Genomic DNA, 18,192 nt, shown 5'->3' on the forward strand with positions numbered 1-18,192 from the left:
AGAAGTAAACAACACTAAAATAGTGTATAATAACACTTTATTAAAAACATGTACACACCAGAAATCCTATGACACATCATGCATTTTGTATTCCAGTAACAGACCTGCACAATGTCAATGTAGGTAAAACAGACATAAGTTTAAAATAACAAAACACTTTAAACTGATGGTTTAGCTGACAGAACAAGTCATAGAACTCAAATCTAAAGGAGTGGATTATTTACAGCACATAGAGATGCAGCTTGTTTTTCTATTTCATAATGAAGACGTTCTGCAACATCACGTCCTTCACTATCAGATTACAAGGCACCAAACACAGACAGCAGCAACTGCTCAACCAAAAGAGAAGCAATAAGATTCAACAAGGAAGCAGAACCTCAGCGAACATCAATGTTTCATATAAATCAGCAGAACCAAAAAGGACGACCTAAAAGCTAAAGCATTTATATCTTATATGAAAAGCTTAATAAAAAAAATACCCAACTGTTAGATAAAAAAACATTTTTTTAGGTGTCTGTACTTAATTTTTCAACTAAAAAACAAGAAAACAATCCCCTAAAAATGGCCTTTAGCATTATGTCTTTGTTGCAGCTAAAATGTTAGCGAGTAGCTAACTGGCTGCTAGTTAGTCTGGCTATTAACATGTTAGCAGCTAGTTAGTCAGCTTAACCAAGCAGCTACTCTACACATCTAGTTTGGTGTGTTTAAAATCCACCAGGAAACAGTGAAAACGGTTTAGAAAAGAAAAACTAAACTAAACGGAGAGTGCAGCATTACAACTAGGGCTGGTCGTTTCAAACAGTTCAGAAATAATTCACTTCCACAGCCAGGAAATAAAGCAGTAGCATCTCGTCACAACAAGAAAGTTTCCAGCCTTTTAGATACAAGATCGTAACAACAAAACAACACTTTGAGGAATAAGACTTATTTGTCATTATAACCAGAAAGTTTCTTGTTATATGCAGATACTGCAGCTTTACTTAAAGTCCAGCTCTAACAGCTAAATGCTTCTGTAGAACAGTGCAGAGCTCTGTGCTTTTCTAAAGGTCCCTCACATACAGAATTCAATTCTGTACATTTACTATTTGCATTTTCATTCAGCCTTTGGTTACACGACAATCAGTTTACATTAAAGCTCCTTCAGTGGGATTCCCACCAAGCTGCATAAAACACTTATGATCAGTGTCCTGTGAAACTGCAAACCTTTCAATGAGTCACACATCATGTTCAGGTGTTATATCATGTTATAATAAATGTTCAGGTTACTTCTGTTTCCTCATCTTTGAGGGAGGTGAGTTTAGATACTCCACATAAACAGAAGCCAACGCCACAAGCCTCCTTTCCTGATGGGTGCAAGGTTTTTATGGAAGATACTGCAGCAAACAGATTTCCTGCTGTGACTCATTACATCAAACCAACAGCTTAGCAAACATGAAAAAGACAAAAATGAAGTTTACAAGAGTAACATAAAGTCAGAACACGTCAACATAAAGCCCTGAAATCATTACAAAAAATTATATTCTGACTGTTGCTGAAGCTCAGAGTAAGATAAGCTGGCTGTCATTTTGTTCTGCAGGCGTTGGTGGAACTTGTGGATCTTTTCTGTACCAAAGATTGTTGGCTGAAAAGTTGGATCAAGTTCCGATTCAGCATCTAGTTGTTCCGGAGCAGGTTACTAAAAACTGAAAAGCAAAAAGGAAAAAGAGAAATGAATCACAAAGGCTACCTACTGCTCACCAGTAGGTGTCAGGCTGCTCACATCCAAACTGTTTTCAAATCTTTCATGATGACGAGTTGGTTAGTTTCCTCCAGGTTCTTGCCATTGGTGTCAAGGCAGGTTTCTGGGTTTAGGTGGAATAATTGTAACCAAAACTTTGGAAAGCTGTGATCCAGCAGCTTTGGATCAGTTGCCAATTAGCATCTGATCCGAAAAACCTTTTGGGATATTCTGCTAATGTGGCCCTGATATGCTAAAGATCAAAAGTTGCTTTTGGATCAATACGTCCTTTGAAGTCAAATTTTTTCCTGAATAAAAAGCAGGAAACGTCTCCCACAATGCAGACGCCTGAGCTGCTTGACTGTGTCCCACATTGTGTTTTACAGGAATAAACTCAAGCAGATCCTGATTCCTGATCCTGTTTTACAGCTGTTACACTGATTCAAACTAACAAGACAAAATGTAAATAAGAATCCATAAACATGCAGCCAAACTGCAAATGTCACAGAGCACCTCAATAGTTTGGGTCAAAATCTCTCCAGGAAAGATCCAAAACTCTGGTGTTGTGGTCAGTGTTGTCCACTGAGTCCCCGGGTCCTCATGCTGGAGGACAACCTTTGCTTCTCTTTGTTAGCAAGCCTGCTGTCACACCTGGAGCCACTTCCTCCTCCTCAGGGAACTGCAGGGAAGCTCAGAGCTCCAGTGCTGAGTCACTTTTTCCACTGGGCATTTTTCTGACATGGCTGACTGGAACCCACCGGGTCAGAGTTGCTTTTGGACCATAATAACTGGAACCTTGACCAACATATTTGAAGTGTATTGATGATTTTGATGATGGCTCTCTTCATATGTAATGTTTGTTTCTGGTTTCTTAGTTGTTGACTGTATGCTGTTTTTATAAATTTTGCATGTTTTGCATGTTAGTGTTTAAAGTTTCCTTGAACTCATTTCTTTCCTGTTTTTTTGGCCAGTCAGGGAATTTAGCAGTTTTAGTTTTTCGTTTAGATTTTGTTTTCTCAGCTGTAATGGGATGTATTTGTGTTGGTTTGTCTTAGAAACCCAGAACAAAGCCACAAGGAAAACATTCTCCTTTGTACTGTCTCCCATTCATAGACAATTTCTTCTCAGATAGATTCCTCTTTTGTTTCTTTACATAATTAATTACTAAAGGGTAGAATTTATAGTAGTTGTTAAAATAATCCTAGATTATATGTAATTATTTGATTGTAAATAAATATTTTTTTTAATTTATGTTCAGTTTATTTCACAGTTTCTGCAGTGACATACCAAACAAAGAAGCTGGTTGTCCATATTTGCCAGAGCAATCTTTGCCTTTCAAAAGTATATTTTCTTAAACTTTATTAGATCAGTACACCAAAGCAAACTGGTTGCATTATGAAATATAAACCTTTTGTGAAGTATGACCTTTGGCCTTCTGGATAATATATAATTGAAGGTTGGTGTGTTTGTGGATGGAAACCACTATATGAACTCCAGAACCAATATTGCATTAGAAGTTCTTGACAATGTGAAAATCCACAGTTACTCACTCTGGTTGTCTCCTGGGTTGGACTGACCTCCTTGGTGACCTTTCTCTGGATCTGCACCTGAACAAGTCAAACCTGGATTAGAACCAGAATGTCGCTGTGGTCCAGCAGCTTCCACTATGTGTGACTGTTCAGAAGAAATGCAGAGACCACTGACCTCCCTGCAGCTTGAAGCAGAGCTTCTTCTTCTGATAAGCAAAGTAACTGGATGCAGCTCCAACCAGAGCGACACCTACAGCACTAATGATTCCTGCAATAGGTCCGGAACCTCCTGCTGCAGAGAAAAATGTTCTGTTAAGATTCCATTCATCTTAGAATAATTTGACATAATTTATTCATTTTTGCTTTAATAAGGACTGAAGAAACTGATAGCATGATAAGAATTATATTCACCTTCTAAACTTCATTGAAAAAGTGACATATAGTTTCACAACTAAACGTTTTCTTTTGTCAGTTCATTCTAGCAGTGACACATATTATCCACAAGAGGGAAGTAAATATAGTACTAAAAACAGGAAGTGGGCAGTACCAGGCTGCAGGGCCTTGACTCGCTCATGAGTCATGCGTGTCTTGTGATGACTCTCTGTGCTAACAAAGGGAGTTGCCCCCACATGAAAAGCAGAGCAGCTTACAGAATGACTTACTGCTGAGGAACCTTCGGCATCTGCTCTCAGCATAAACTCCAGATTTCCCACACAAACCGAGCGCCTGTGCGGGTTCTGTCTGGTTCTGGATCTTGAGCAAAACTTGGTTATAGCTGCTCCCTCCCAGCTGCAGAATGGCTCTCTAGTCTTTTAACATCTCCATAGTAATAGGAAATCTGCAGTAATTGCTACATTGTCAACAAAAACCCTTAGAACAGGAAATTGTTTTAACCTTGTTTCATTTACAGCCATTTCCACACACATTCGCATTCATCAAGTGGAAGCTTTCAGGATTTCATCTGCATCGCTGTGAAGTTATTTCCCAAATATCTGATAATTGTGGCATGTAATTGTATTCAAACTCCCTTTTAATTACTTATTGCATGACCAAATTTAGCCCTGCGACAGACTGGCAACCTGTCCAGGTGACCCGCCTCTCGCCCGGAACGTAGCTGGAGAGGCAGCAGCAACTCCAGACCCCTTTAGAGATGAGGATGAACAGAAAATGGATGCATGGATGACCACATTTATTCAAGTGGCATTTTAATTCTCATTTTTCTTATTTAATGGGAACAGAATTTGACAAAGTTTTGTGATGGGAACACAGCTACTGAGAGCATCGATCAGGGAATCAGCCAAGACACAGTTTGATCTTTTCGGCCTGAATATTGCTTTGTTGAGGAGCTATCATGCTGTGGGGAAACTTCTATGCATGTCAGAAGTGATAGATGGATGGAAAATCCTGGAAGAAAACTTGTTGGAGGCTGCAGACGACAACTAGAGATTCCTCCCAGCAGGACACCTAATTTTAGCATGCCACACTTTTCAGGCTTGTAAGAAAAATATCCCTTTTTTCACAATACAGTTCTTAATCACCTCTTGCCATCAATGACATAAATCCATAGACGTTTGTCTGGATTAAATGTTTGAACTATGCAATGTCAAGGAACAAACTGAAAATTCCACAGCAATGTTTTATTGCAAAAATAATGAATTCAAGATTCAAAGTATAAGTGCAAAAACTTTGATGAAACTCTTGATTCGTGTTCATAGGAGAACACATCAAGCAGACAGAAATGAGCAGTCTGAACGCTGACTATGATCAGAATGAGCTCAGGCTGCTAATTCACAGGGATCCAAGGTGAGGCAACAGATCAGCAGACATGAGGCATTTCAGTCATGAAACCAGGGCAGCAGAACATATAAACTAAACAAAAGCCACATTTATAGTCAGCTACGTTTTCACCAGACAGCCTCTGCTTTTAGAAGCCACAGGAAGGAGCAGCAACATAAAAGCTTATTAATGGATCTAAGCAGCTGGTTTCATTTGTAGGACTGAACTTTAAGTTAAGGAAAAACAAAAAGTTCTAACTTAAGTTAGAAAGGGCCCAGCTGCTGGGCTAAAAGTTCTGCTGAATCAGCATTTGTCTCACATTTCACTCTGGAAATAGAAATGAGCTAAAATCAGTTTGCAAAAGCTGGAAATCAAAACAAAACCCTGATACATGAATAACCATATTTAACACCACAAGTAGTGGTTAGTTTATTTTCAAAACAAAACAGATGTAACAAAGTCTGAGTCCCACCAAATTGTCAGGATTGTTTTGTCTTTTTTTACAATACATCCTCTCTATAAAGAAAGGGATAAAAATATATGAAAGTGCAGGGCGGTCCCACAGTCCAAAACCCAGTGGCCAGATAGGAAAATGTCTGTTGCACATAACGCAGCTTATTGTAGCAAAATCTGAGAGGAACTTCTCATTTTAACCGCAGAAAAAACAACCCAACAAAAATCACAGAAGAAAAGTGCAGTCAAGCTACAGCTGGAACCAGATATTTACATCAACTAACACATTCATTTTTATCATTGTCTGAAGTTTCATCTCACCAAACTTTTCTTGTTTTAGGTCCAGTTAGCATTAGCATTATTTCCATTTGCTAACAGCCACGAAACTTAACAGGGGGTTTATAACTTTCATTAAAATTTAGAAAATTTTTGCAACTCTCCTCAAATTAAAAAGTTTACATACGTTTGTTTAGCATCAGGTCTTTTAAAATGTACAATTTGAGGGAAACGTTTCCGTATCTTCCCACAAACTCACAACATTTTGCTGGAGTTGAAAAGACCATAAAAATGTATGCAAACTATTGAATTTGAAAAAAAAAATCTCTAAAAAAATGTTCTCACCAGCTTTTCTGTCACTTAGCAAATAGAAATAATGATACTAATTCTAACTAAACTACAGCAAGAAAAATTTAGTCAGATTTAATTTCAAACAGTGAAAAACAAATTTGTTGGTATTTTTTATTGGTTGTATGTGAACATCTGGTTTCAACTGCAGATCCGAAGCAGAGATGGTTCTGCAAGCCAACAGCGTGGGTCTAACTAATGCTCATGGCAGATTCTGCAGGAGCTCCATAGCCCTCTCTAACAGGGGGTTTAAAACTTTCATTAAGTTGGACATCCACATAAAGAATTCCTCTGGCATGTTAGCATTTAGCATCTTCAGGATTTGGCCCCACAGAAGGTCTGGATCTGCAACGACACACAATCGAAGCAGGGATTTAGCTACGACAAACCAGACCAGGGCTGGCAACATCAAACTGAACTGAGCCTCACACCACCTCCATCTCTGGAGGAAAAACTGAATGAAACTAAGACGGAACCACCAACTCACAGTCACTGCCTGGTAATCAGACAAACAGACTTAATACACAAAGATTCCTGCTCAGCCTTCACAGAGAAGCTATTAGAACATTGTTCTGGGTGAGTGAGGAAAACAATAAGCTGTTAAATATATCCTGTTAGAAGAGAAACAAGAAGCTCCCAAAAAACACTCCAGAAAACACAGATTCAACAGGAAACCATCAAGGTGCCCAAAGAGAGTTTACACACACAAAGGCAGGAAGAAGGAGCTCTCAGCTGCACGCTGCAATTTTTCTGCACATAATGCTGTGCTGCAGAAAACAGCATGAAAACGCAGCAGCTTCTGCTGGGGCTGCTGCTGGAGCTCATCAAGACTTGGGGAAATAAAAAGGTCAAGCGTCTTATAGACTCAGTAAGTTTAGGGAGGAGAAGTATGAGTTTCAGCAAATTCACACCCTGATGAAAGTATTCACACCCTCACACTGGCGTCATGGGGACAGAGCAGCACCACAGTCCTTGAGAACAAGGACTCAAGGACTTGTTCTCAAGGACTGTGGTGCTGCTTACAACTCCTACATTTATCTGCCGATAAGCCCAGAGATTTAAAGAGCACCAGCATCCGGATCCATAACGACGCTTTGAAAATACTTTGCTGATATGATAAGTTACAACATTTTATTTCTCTTTTGAATAAATTAAAGTTTAGGTAGTTCTGAAGAGTTTAAACAGGAGTTCCTGCAAAACTGCCTAAGCTAGATTTCTTGATTTATTTATTTATTTTAATTTTGGGGTCTCAGAGTGAAAGACACTCAATGAACATCTACATGCTACATATTCTATATGTCAAAACCAGGCATTAATTTCTGCTAACTGTGATGATGTATCACCTAAAATCAGAGAAAATACATCAATTTAATGCAGAAGTTGAAGAAGTTCTTAAACTTTGCAGGTGCTGCGGTGGTGCAGGGGTTAACCACAACCCACATAAAGAGGCCTTAGGTCTGGATACAGCTGTTGCAGGTTCAATTCCCAGCCTGGTAATCTTGGCCCCGTGTCTTGCCTATTCTCTCATTACTTATTTTTCTGTCAATTCACTATCAAATAAAGAGCACTAGAGCCAATAAAACCTTCAAAAAAAGAAGTTCTTAAACCTTTACAGAAGTTCAAGAAGCACAGATTTTATCTGGGCTCCTTTTTTTTATGACAAAAAATGATCCAATAAGTGGTTCCTCTTTCTAAATGCTGATTTGATCAGTTTACAACTCATTTATAGAAGAGGTTTACCTTGAGAATTATCAGCTCCACCTGTGAAAAAAACCAGAAACCAAGTCAGTCTGTGTTGTTCTACCCATAATATTCAGGTAAGAGCACATTCAATGAAAGTCAATATGATCAGATAAAGACTAAAGGCTTCCAAATGGTGAAATGCTAAAAGTCATTCATCCTCTGATGATGTCTGATGATCCGGCAGACAGACTACATCCTGGAGAACTATTGATCAAAGCAGACTCTTGGCAGCAAAGTAAAATAGAGTGGCTTAAAAGTTTCACATCTCACTCTTCAATTGTGATCTTCAGCACTGACATTCCTGCTCAGTCATCTCAGCAAAACCTAGCAGTGTTACAGCTGATAGCATCAGCGCTAAAGAGCAGAACTGTGGTACAAACCAAAGCAGAAGCACAGGAACTTACCTTGGTCATCATAGCCAGGGTTCACTGCACGGCCTGAATGCAGAAGAAGTAAAGTTTATCAAGTTAGAGATTTTTAGCTTCTGGATGAAAGGAAGAAGCAAAAGTTAAGCTGTTTTGTTTTCTTTGAGAAAACTAAAGTTTGCACTTTAGATTGATCTATAACTACCTGACAGACAGACCACAGTTTGTGACACTGAAGGACTGTGTGTCCAACCAGCTGATCAGCTACACAGGAGCACCACAGGGCCCTGTTCTCTCAGCGTTCCTTTTCACTCTACACTTCAAACTCCTTCCACAAGTCTGGCTTCTGTCATCTATAAAAATATTAAGATGACTCTGCAGGTGTGTCAGAGATGGACAAGAGGCTGAGTACCGAGAGCTGGTGGATCGCTTTGTGTTGATTGGTGTGGAAACAATCAACTCATCTTAAATGTGAACAAAACAAAGGAGATGATTGATGATTTCCAGAGAAACAGGATTAGATCAACCCTGTTTCCATCACGGGAAAAGAAGTGGAAGTGGTTGAGGAATATAAATATCTTGGTGTTCATCTGGACAACGGACTGGACTGGAGACACAACAGTGAAGCGTCTATAAGAAGGGACAGAGCAGACTGGACTTCTTGAGGAAGCTAAGATCCTTCAAGGTTTGCAGCCAGATGCTGCAGATTATCTGTCAGTCTGTTGTTGAGAGAATCATGTAATCTGTCATCTACTATTGGGGCACTGGTACCAGAACCAGGGACCTAAAAATGGTCAACAGCCTGATAAAGATGGCTGGTTCTGCTCTGGTTCTGTTCTGGTTCTATTTTAGGGATTATTCTGGAGAGGATTATACAAGAAAGGATTCTTCATAAAATCAAGAAAGTTATGAACAGCCCTGACCAGAGGCTTCTGGTATCTGTAATGCAGATACAAGAGAACCGTGCAATAACTCCTAGAAGACTTTGAATTAATGAGTTACAACATTTGATTTCCCTTTGGGATCAATAAAGCATTTTTGAATTGAATTATTATCATGTCTTAGCACTAACAGAACTATCAATGCTCCTTCTGGCATTTTGTGCCGATAGGCAAATAGCATATGGAAGGAAGAGGCGGCACCTTGACTGGGATCATGGGAATATCAGGTTTTGCTTTTAGGACATTTCTACCATTTCATCTGAATCCTGAATTAAAACTTTGTTCTGGGTGTGTGAGAATAATTGTGTTTGTCTCTTTATTCTCTTTATATGTCAAAATGTTGTTTCAGTTGTGTCACTGCCACACATGGTACCAAATCTCACAGAAATGCTCATCTCCAGCCTTGGACCATCAGTCCACATGGTAAAACCAGGCTGGAAGCATGAGATCCTCAAACCACAGCAGATCATCCACTATCAGCTTCTCAAGCCGGTAGACATTCATGTGGTCCTACCTGAATCATCAGGCTTGTAACCATCCTTGCTAACATCCCCCAGGTCAGAATCATCAAAACTTCCTCCTCCTGGAAGGAAAACAGAGCAGTTCAGGTCCATGCTTGAGTTCAGGACACGTCTACGTTTCCAAGGCTCATATTGGTCTTTTAGTCTTTGCTTTGTGTGAACTCGGCTTCACGGCTCTAGTTCTGAACCACAGTGAGTAGATAAGGCTGCTACACCAGCCAGCTGGATCTAATGTCCGCTCACCTCCACCACTTGGATTGTACCCAGGGTTCCTTGGTTTCTCAGTGGGGCCTGCAGAGACAAGAGGGTCATCAAGATCTGAATAAGCCAGCAATGAGAGGAAGAGCCAAATATCTGTCCCACCGTGGGAGTTGATGGGGAATACTTCAATATTTTTATGACTGGATAAGTTGAGCCACTACTCGTTTCTAGGAAACAGTGAAAAACCTTCATCATGTGACCATATAGAAGGAAAGCATCCTTTAACAAAGTATGTGAAGGTAACAATCATGGATTTCTTAAAAGCTGTTTTTAGCTCTAGAAAGTGAATTTAGTCTGTTTTAAGAATTGTGTTTAGACCAATAAAGATATTTTTTCATTTGTTTTATGTATCAATTGTGCGATATTAGCTACAACATAAGATAATGATCTGAAGACGAACATGCAGCACTTCAGCTGTAGGTACAAATAAAGTTGAAATGGTACATTGAAAACAAAAGTATTAATATCAAATGTCATAAAAAAACAATCAATGAAATCAAGGAATAACAGCTTTAATTGACTGTTATTCCTGTCGAAAGGTCCAGAACTGCAGACATCCACGAAGTAACATGATTGGTCAATGGTTTAACATATAACTGTTGAGAAACAACGTATTTGGTTTAAGGCTGTACACATATCATAAAGTTAGAGAAGGGAAGTCTATCACAAAAGGAAATGATTCTGGAACGAGGATTCAGTTTTAAATGTTAATGTTCGTTTGAGACAAGAAGAGACAGATGACATGACACTGAGAGCAAATTGATGTGATTTTTGTCCAGCAACTGCAACAAAGACAACTGACTTCATACAACAGTTGCCTTGATGTACAGTAGTGATTCTAAATATGAAAGATTCTCCATCTCATCTCTTTTCTCCCCCAAGAATCTGTAAATGTGGGAAAGCTCCAGGTGTGTCAGGATTTTTTCATGGTCTACCTGGTTTGAGAGCGTCTTCCAGGTCGAACCCAAAGCCACCTGCAGCAGAACACACACCCATCAGGACACTTTGCCAACATGTAAACAGGTAAGACCTGGTTCCAGTTTAGCTTTCAGCTGTCGACACGCAGTAAGTGTAGAGAAATGAAACCCGAGCCTACCAGAATCTCCAGAACTTGGCTTTTTGGGTGCAGGTGTTGGATCTATACAAATAAAAACAGAAGTTAATAATGACCTAATAAATGGCTAAAGGTAATGAATCCATTGTTGGACGGGTGTTAGGAAAGTTTCTGGGAAGCAGATTTGTGTCTTACCTGGTGGGCTGGACCTTTGGAGAGGTCCAGCCCACCTGAGGACAGGAGAACTATTAACATTGCAGGGATTTTTCTATGTGATCACACAACCTGTCACAACCTGAATCTGGAAACAGATTCATCCTGCAGCACAAAACGCCTTTCAGTCATTCTGAAAAACACATACTTCATGCAACCTGAGCATTCAGGTAAAATAAAGTCCAGTTTCAAACTTGTCTGATGACTTCTGACTGTACTCTCAGTAAAACATGTTCAGCAAACTCAGCCACTGCATGATTGGGTCCACATGTTCTGCAGCGTTCAGAAAAACAAAACCACGTCCAGCCATATTGGGTCGTTCTTCTGTCCAATCAGAAACCTTGATTCAGCTTTAACAAGATGAGTTCTCTACAGGATGACGCGTCACGCCTTGCAGCTACATGAAGAAGTGCACGTGGTTTCATTTATGAAAGGGTAGTCATAGCAACCTGTTGTGACAACATCTAGGTCATAATGTGCAGAAGAGAGAGGCTGGTATATCTGTGGTTTTCTTGCCTCACCACCCTTTCCTTGAACAAATGTCAGCCTGTGTGTGAGTATTCTGAAGTATTACTTCTGTAGCTTCTCAGACACACACAGCAGGTCACACTCACTATCCAAAATCATTCACACTCTTTAATAGTCCTTCAGAAATCTGTGGAAACACTGTGGAGACATAATCCAGACTGGATCTGGGAACAAAAACACTTACTGAGGACTAGAGTTAGGAGTTAAGGGCTGGGGGTTGATTTTCTTTTTCTAGAGCAAATCTGAACTATTTAAAAAGATAATGCTGCTCAGGAATCTGAAAACCTGGCCACAATGCAATTTGACACTCTACTGACTGGAGTTTGCAAAGCGGCCAAACAATCTCATTGGCTCAGTTCAACGACCTCGTCCCTCAGTGTCCGTGTCCGTCATGTGCCTTGTGTGATTAAGTGACATAGTTGCAAAGTGTCAATAGGAGAAGCTGACTAAGCTAAAAGCTGAATTCAGTTTGATTCAAAATAAAACAATACATTTTTGCCATAATTATCATAAGAACTGACAAAAATCCTTCCAACGACACAGCATCTAAAACCAGAAGGAACAACTATCATAACATGCAATACCTCAACCAAACAATGATGAACAAATGAGACCATCAGATGTCTCACCATCAGCAACACAACGTTAGACAGAACTAGTGTTTCCTGCAACATTGCTCTGAATTAACATTTCCCTTCATCTAAGCAGAAAGCAAAACCTTCATTGCTTTGCTTTGCAAAACCTTGTGTATATATATGTAGATAGATAGATAGATAGCATTTATTGGATGCATTACTTCCTGTTCTTGTTTCTGTTTCTGTGTGAGATGCACAGAAACAGAAATAAGAACAGGAAGTAATGCATCCACAAGCTGAGATGGTGCGTGCCAAGATACAAACCATCACTTCCAGATTTCTTCGGAGACTCTGACTGCTCTTTGGGTTTTACTGGTGTTACGGATAAACGGATAAAAGTGCATATGCAGAGTTGATGATTCTATCAGTCATCTAAATTACTAATGTGCTCAAACAGAGAGTCTCTCACCTGGTCCCAGAGCATCAGAGAGATCAAATCCTGTATGACAAAGAGTACATGGTTAGATTTACAGTGTTACACACATTTCCATATACTGACATAAAATCAATTCTACAGTTTTAATTATGATCAAAAAAATGATTTCCATTTGTTCCATTTGCTTATGAATGTCGACCATTTTATTCCTTATTGTTCTAGAAATGTCCATCCAGTTCCTCGTTTTAACTCAAACTCTCTGCCCTAAGCTTCCAGAAACCTTTAACAGTAATTTGGGCCTTTCCTCCTGACTCAACCAGTGCCTTCCTGTGACTGCTGTAAACGAACCTATCAGAAGCTCACAATGTCATGACATTAGCATCTGGGCACCAACTAACCAGTAAGAGGCATATGCACCACTTTTAGTGTGTAACCTTCTGGCATTTAGACCCTTCAGGCATTTATGGTCCTTTGGATATAAAGTAAAGGTTTAGTCTGCTATACAGTATCAGACTGAGAGAAGAACTCACATCTGTGTCCATGGAAATGTGGTTCTTATGCAGTTAAGCAATACATTGCTGACTCCTCTTACACAGCTCTCATTTTCTGCTCAATCACAGAAACATGTGCATGGCTACAGTGTTGAGAAAATCTTATCATTATTTGGTGGCTCCCATGGCAGCAATGACTGACGTGCAGAGCAGCTTTAAATAGATGAGTCGTCACTGAAAGCTGAGAGGGTTCTGCTAGTCTTTCTGGGTGCAAACTATTTAAAGCTGAGAGCTTTGGATCCAAAGAGCTGACTCTCCCACAGCAACAGCAAGAGAAACGCTTATGAACTAGGGTTAGGGTTAGGGTTAGGAGACCACCATTTTTCCTTCACTGGTTATGGCTAAGTTCTGTTTCCAAAAAGAACTTGTTCTAAATTATTTCCAGCTCTGGAGAGTCAACATGATCACTGAAGCCTTATATTCATTCAAACTTTAAGAATAGCGGGTCTGAATCCAGGCTGCAGATGGTTCTGATCATACACATGATTAGACGCCTCATTGAACGTTGAGTTATTACTTTCTTGAATTTGCCAGTGGAGTGATAAAAGGTCCCAATTCATGTGCTGTGTGGCCTTGTTTCAACCGTTTTACCAACCAGATCCGTTGGCATGACGTTTCACAGGCAAGGATGAAAGAAAATAATAACATAATTTTACAAGGAGAATTTCTTGATCTCTGGACAGAAACTGGCATCTAAACAACCAGGAAATATTTCTTATGTCACTAAATTGCCCAGAAGTATCGACTCTCACACATTGTTTAAACTGTCCATAGCAGAGTTAGAATATCATACGAGAACAAAAATTGTTTTTCCTGAAAAATGTCAGAAAAATATGTAGCTGATTTATCAAAGCTCATTGTCTTTACAATAAAATACCAAAAGAAATCAAGTTGTTGAAATGGCAAAAGCACATAGAATTATGGAGTTGTGTAAATATGTTCATGAATGCACACCTCCAGGTGTGTGTGTGTTCATCAATATCAATGTAAAAACAATGTATCAGAATCAGTAGTATCAAATGTAAACATGCTCTTCATTCAGAAAGCCCTCAAATCAATTAAATAATTGCATCAAAATGTTAGAAACACTGTGGTTAGTGTGTTGGTGCTTCCTCACACATCCCATTAAATCAGGGTGTGTGAGAGAATGTAAAATACTTTGTCAAATGGCATCTTGTCAAGTTCGGTCAGTTTACTTGGATTAGCTTTTTTGGCAGATCTGTCATATCCAAAATGGCGAACGCTATGCCGTGTCACAGCATGGCTCAGGCTGCTCAATGAGCCCGTTATGTTTTCATGTCTATTGTTCTAATTGTCTTCAGCATTTAGAAGACAGATTTTACAAGCAAGCTAATGCAGGTAATAGAGCATGCCATGCCAGGGTGAACACTGATCTGTAGTAAATCCTTTTTTAAAGCAGGATGTGATTGGATTTGTCCTGCTTCTGCTGTACAGTTTCTGGGATTTGCATGGTGCTTTCAGCAAACAAGGCGGCGAAAGTATCTGTTATAAATAGAAATATTTTGCTTGAACGAGTATTGATGTAATAGAGCAATTTAGAAAGTTTTTGCACACTGATTCATAAAGATGTTCAAGCATACAACAATAGTAACAAAATATTTATTTACAGTGACGTCATGTTTTTGTTTGACTGTATTTTGCTTCGAGACAGCAAAACTAGGTCTTTATTGCTTCATCATTTAATTTAGTTTCATTGTGGTCTTGTATAACAAAACATGACTTTCGATTTAATGTAAATTAAATAATGTCACATTTGTGACATGTTAAGACAAAAGTGCAGTCACTTTTCAAATTGATTTCTATGTGTCATGTGTAAGTCCTGTGCTCAATGGTGCATGTAATGGATCAGAATCTCCAACATTATATTTAATTATTCACATGATCACAGAGCTGCTTTGGTCCTGGTCTTTAGATTGGATTGCAGATGAAGGTGCGACAGGGTGACCTAAGTCTGGGGATGCTTGAACACTTCTTTCAGATGTTCTACTGAATAAATTCAATTAAATTCAAAATCAAAAATACTTTATTTATCCCAAAGGGAACTTAAAGGCAGCTGCTTTGTTTCCACGGACTGTTCACATGTTTGGACGGTTGGGCGTGCCTCTATAGCAGCAGGTGGAAAATGTCATGAAAATGTTATGCAGTTCAAAACTCATGAGTATTCCTCTGTAGTAGACATATGACAGTTTTATTGTTCCAAGCAAATGCAAAAACCGGTCAAGCAACATGCTGGGATCAAGCTCCAGGGGAAAGACAAGGCAGAAGCCTAGAGATCCATAATGTTCAAATCTTGAGAAACTTGCCTCACTGTAAATATCTTGATTTCCAGATCTACTGTCAAAACTTTTTAAACAACATTTACACAGGAGTTGCATGTTTTCATTATGGGGCTTGTCTCAAACAAGGAAATAAAAACTGACTGTAGCCTCGTCTTCAGCCTTTTGGCTTTGACCAAAGGATAAATGAAGCATGAGGAAAACCAAGATGGTGGGCTTGTAAGAGAGCACTTTCTTGCAGTAGCTGGAATCTTTCAAATAGATTATTAAAAAGCTGGTGTTAAGGTAAACCTTAGCTAAAGATGTGATGTAATCCAGAAGTTTAAGCAGAAAGCATTTCCCTCCACTGCAGCTAATAATAAAGCACCTAGAAGACAGTCCACAAAAACAGTACAAATTTCTAAAAGAAATCTCGACCCCAAAGAGAAACAACTGAAACAGAATCTATACAGATGGAGAAACTGACTGCAATGTTCTAACAGATAACCTTGGATTCAGAGTAGCAGAAGCTACTAACACCACAAAGCTGAATTTAATTCAATTCAAAAATAATTCTAACAAAATTTAATGTTAATCCATGATTAAACATCATAACATCTGTCCAAAAGTAAGACTGAAAGAAAAATAGCCTTTCAGCTGCACAGAGGACATTATTGCTTTGCTCTCCTTTAGGTTTCACCAGATTTCAGTCCGTCTCTTTCAATGTAGAGGTTCATTTCAAATATCAGCTTCACCAGAAGCTTATCTCTCTTTTATCCTCTGTTCCTAATTGTTATGGATTTGAAACACACTTTATTTCCAAAAATTGAACTACTCTTTTCCTCCATTAATCATTATTAATCTTTAAATAAAGGAGAATTGAATAAAGACAAGCCAACAAAAAATATCCAGTTTTACATACAGAGAAATTAAAATCCAAAAATATCGTAAATACTGCAAAATATACCTGGATAAACGATCAGTTGAGATCTTTCTGAAGCAGCATGTATGCGGTCAATAGAAGGAAAGCTGGATGAACTTCAGTGCTGACCCTCTGTAAATGTATTGCCAGCTTTTATAGGAAATGTCATGATTAAGACTAATTTGATTGATTTACCTAAAAAGTGTTTTAATTGATGCATATCTTTCCCCCAATAAAACAGAAAACAAAGGTTAACATCCATGGACATCCAAATGTCCAGAGAAATCTACTGAAGGAAGTCATTATCCCTCTAAGCCTCAAGCTGATAAATTATTAATAATATAATATATGGTTTTGTGAGACATAGCAGCTGTAATATTAGACTTGTTCTATAACTTATTGACTATGCAGATTTTGTGAGTTCAGAGGTTTTATTTCTTATGACAAAGAATCCAAAACAGTCACAGTTCACCATGTCAGACACTAAAATGTTTTTTAGCTCCAGCTTGTGAAGACATAACCAACCGGGAACCTCTAACAGACGATATGAGCTCCTACCTGCAGAAATATCTTTTTGAAGAAATATTGTCAGAGAATGTCAGCTCTGGCAGCATGCTGATGACACAAAGAACAAACTCAACTATTCTCTCAGCTTCATGAATGATCCATGACTCATCTAGTCTAGATCACCTGTAAACTCTTTCCATTTTGTCCTTTAACAAATGAAGAGCTGCACACAAAACTCTTCTGTACAAAAACTTAAATATACTTTTGATGAATAAATCATTTTCCTCCTAAATGCTTCCGCAGATTAAAGGGTCATGTGCTTCATTTGATGATTCAGAGATCTGTGTTCATCTCATCAGAAATAAACCTTTACAACTTTTTAACAATTCACTTTGAAAATGGAACTTTGTAACTCAATTCTTAAAGTTTGTGACTCCAATAAAGATCCGTCCCAATCTTCTGACACTTGAGATTAGATTAAAATATCAAAAGACACAACACATCAAACAGCGTGTAATTTATCAGATAACAATATGAACTAGAAAATGGCTGCACTTCAAAATTCTGCTTTGGAATGAACAAAACACTAAAACTCTCCCAACTAAATCTCCAGATACTAAATCCTCCTGTTCTACTGGGAGCTGCTGTGTTACTGTAATCCATGTTGATGCACTGATGTTATTCAATTCAGTGGTTTTATTTATGTAACCTGTAAAAACTGAAGCATGAAGCTGAGAGCAAAACTGATGGAAAACTAACACTTCCTCCATTCTTCATTCTGCGACTCTGAGATAATAAAAGTTTCTGACGGACACACTGTCTGTCTGTCTGTCTGCGTGTGTGTGTGTGTGTGTGTGTGTGTGTGTGTGTGTGTGTGTGTGTGTGTGTGTGTGTGTGTGTGTGTGTGTGTGTGTCTGAACAGACTGAAACGTTCTGCATCCCACAAACAAAGAGACTCAAAGTTTCCAACAGCAAACTCACCATCATCCTGCGTGAATGTCGCAGTGACGAGCAGAACAAGGGAAAATATCCGCAGACAAAAGTTCATCCTGAAGCCTGGTGTTGGGACTCAAGTCTTTACTGGTTTTGATCCAGTTCGCGTGAGCTCCGACGGTTTGTGGCCGCCAGTAAGTTCCCTGCGCTGAGCCGAGCCGAGCCGAACCGAACCGGGTGTAGAGTTACAGCGTGAGTCACGCAGGC

At 39.0% G+C, this 18,192-nt stretch overlaps 1 protein-coding gene across 3 annotated transcripts; it reads right to left on the reverse strand.

The window, feature by feature from the left end:
• Positions 1 to 20: 20 nt before the first annotated feature.
• On the reverse strand, positions 21 to 18,192 carry cd99 (CD99 molecule). Of its 3 annotated transcripts, none has more exons than XM_055059089.1 (11): positions 17,974 to 18,192; positions 12,770 to 12,799; positions 11,027 to 11,068; positions 10,866 to 10,904; positions 9,913 to 9,960; positions 9,663 to 9,731; positions 8,247 to 8,279; positions 7,840 to 7,860; positions 3,422 to 3,535; positions 3,268 to 3,324; positions 21 to 1,682 (listed from the first exon to the last, which is right to left on the reverse strand). In XM_055059089.1, the coding sequence occupies exons 1-11, from the start codon at positions 18,038 to 18,040 to the stop codon at positions 1,654 to 1,656; spliced, it is 549 nt and encodes a 182-aa protein (XP_054915064.1). In that variant the 5' UTR covers positions 18,041 to 18,192; the 3' UTR covers positions 21 to 1,653. The 3 variants fall into 3 exon arrangements, with proteins under 3 accessions (XP_054915064.1, XP_054915063.1, XP_054915065.1); XM_055059088.1 differs by having other exon boundaries at positions 3,422 to 3,538; positions 17,974 to 18,191; XM_055059090.1 differs by lacking the exons at positions 21 to 1,682; positions 3,268 to 3,324; positions 3,422 to 3,535 and adding an exon at positions 5,419 to 6,444 and having other exon boundaries at positions 17,974 to 18,190.

This window comes from Poeciliopsis prolifica, unplaced genomic scaffold (assembly GCF_027474105.1).
Source record: "Poeciliopsis prolifica strain line A6 unplaced genomic scaffold, Auburn_PproV2 SCAFFOLD053, whole genome shotgun sequence".
NCBI lineage: Eukaryota > Metazoa > Chordata > Actinopteri > Cyprinodontiformes > Poeciliidae > Poeciliopsis > Poeciliopsis prolifica.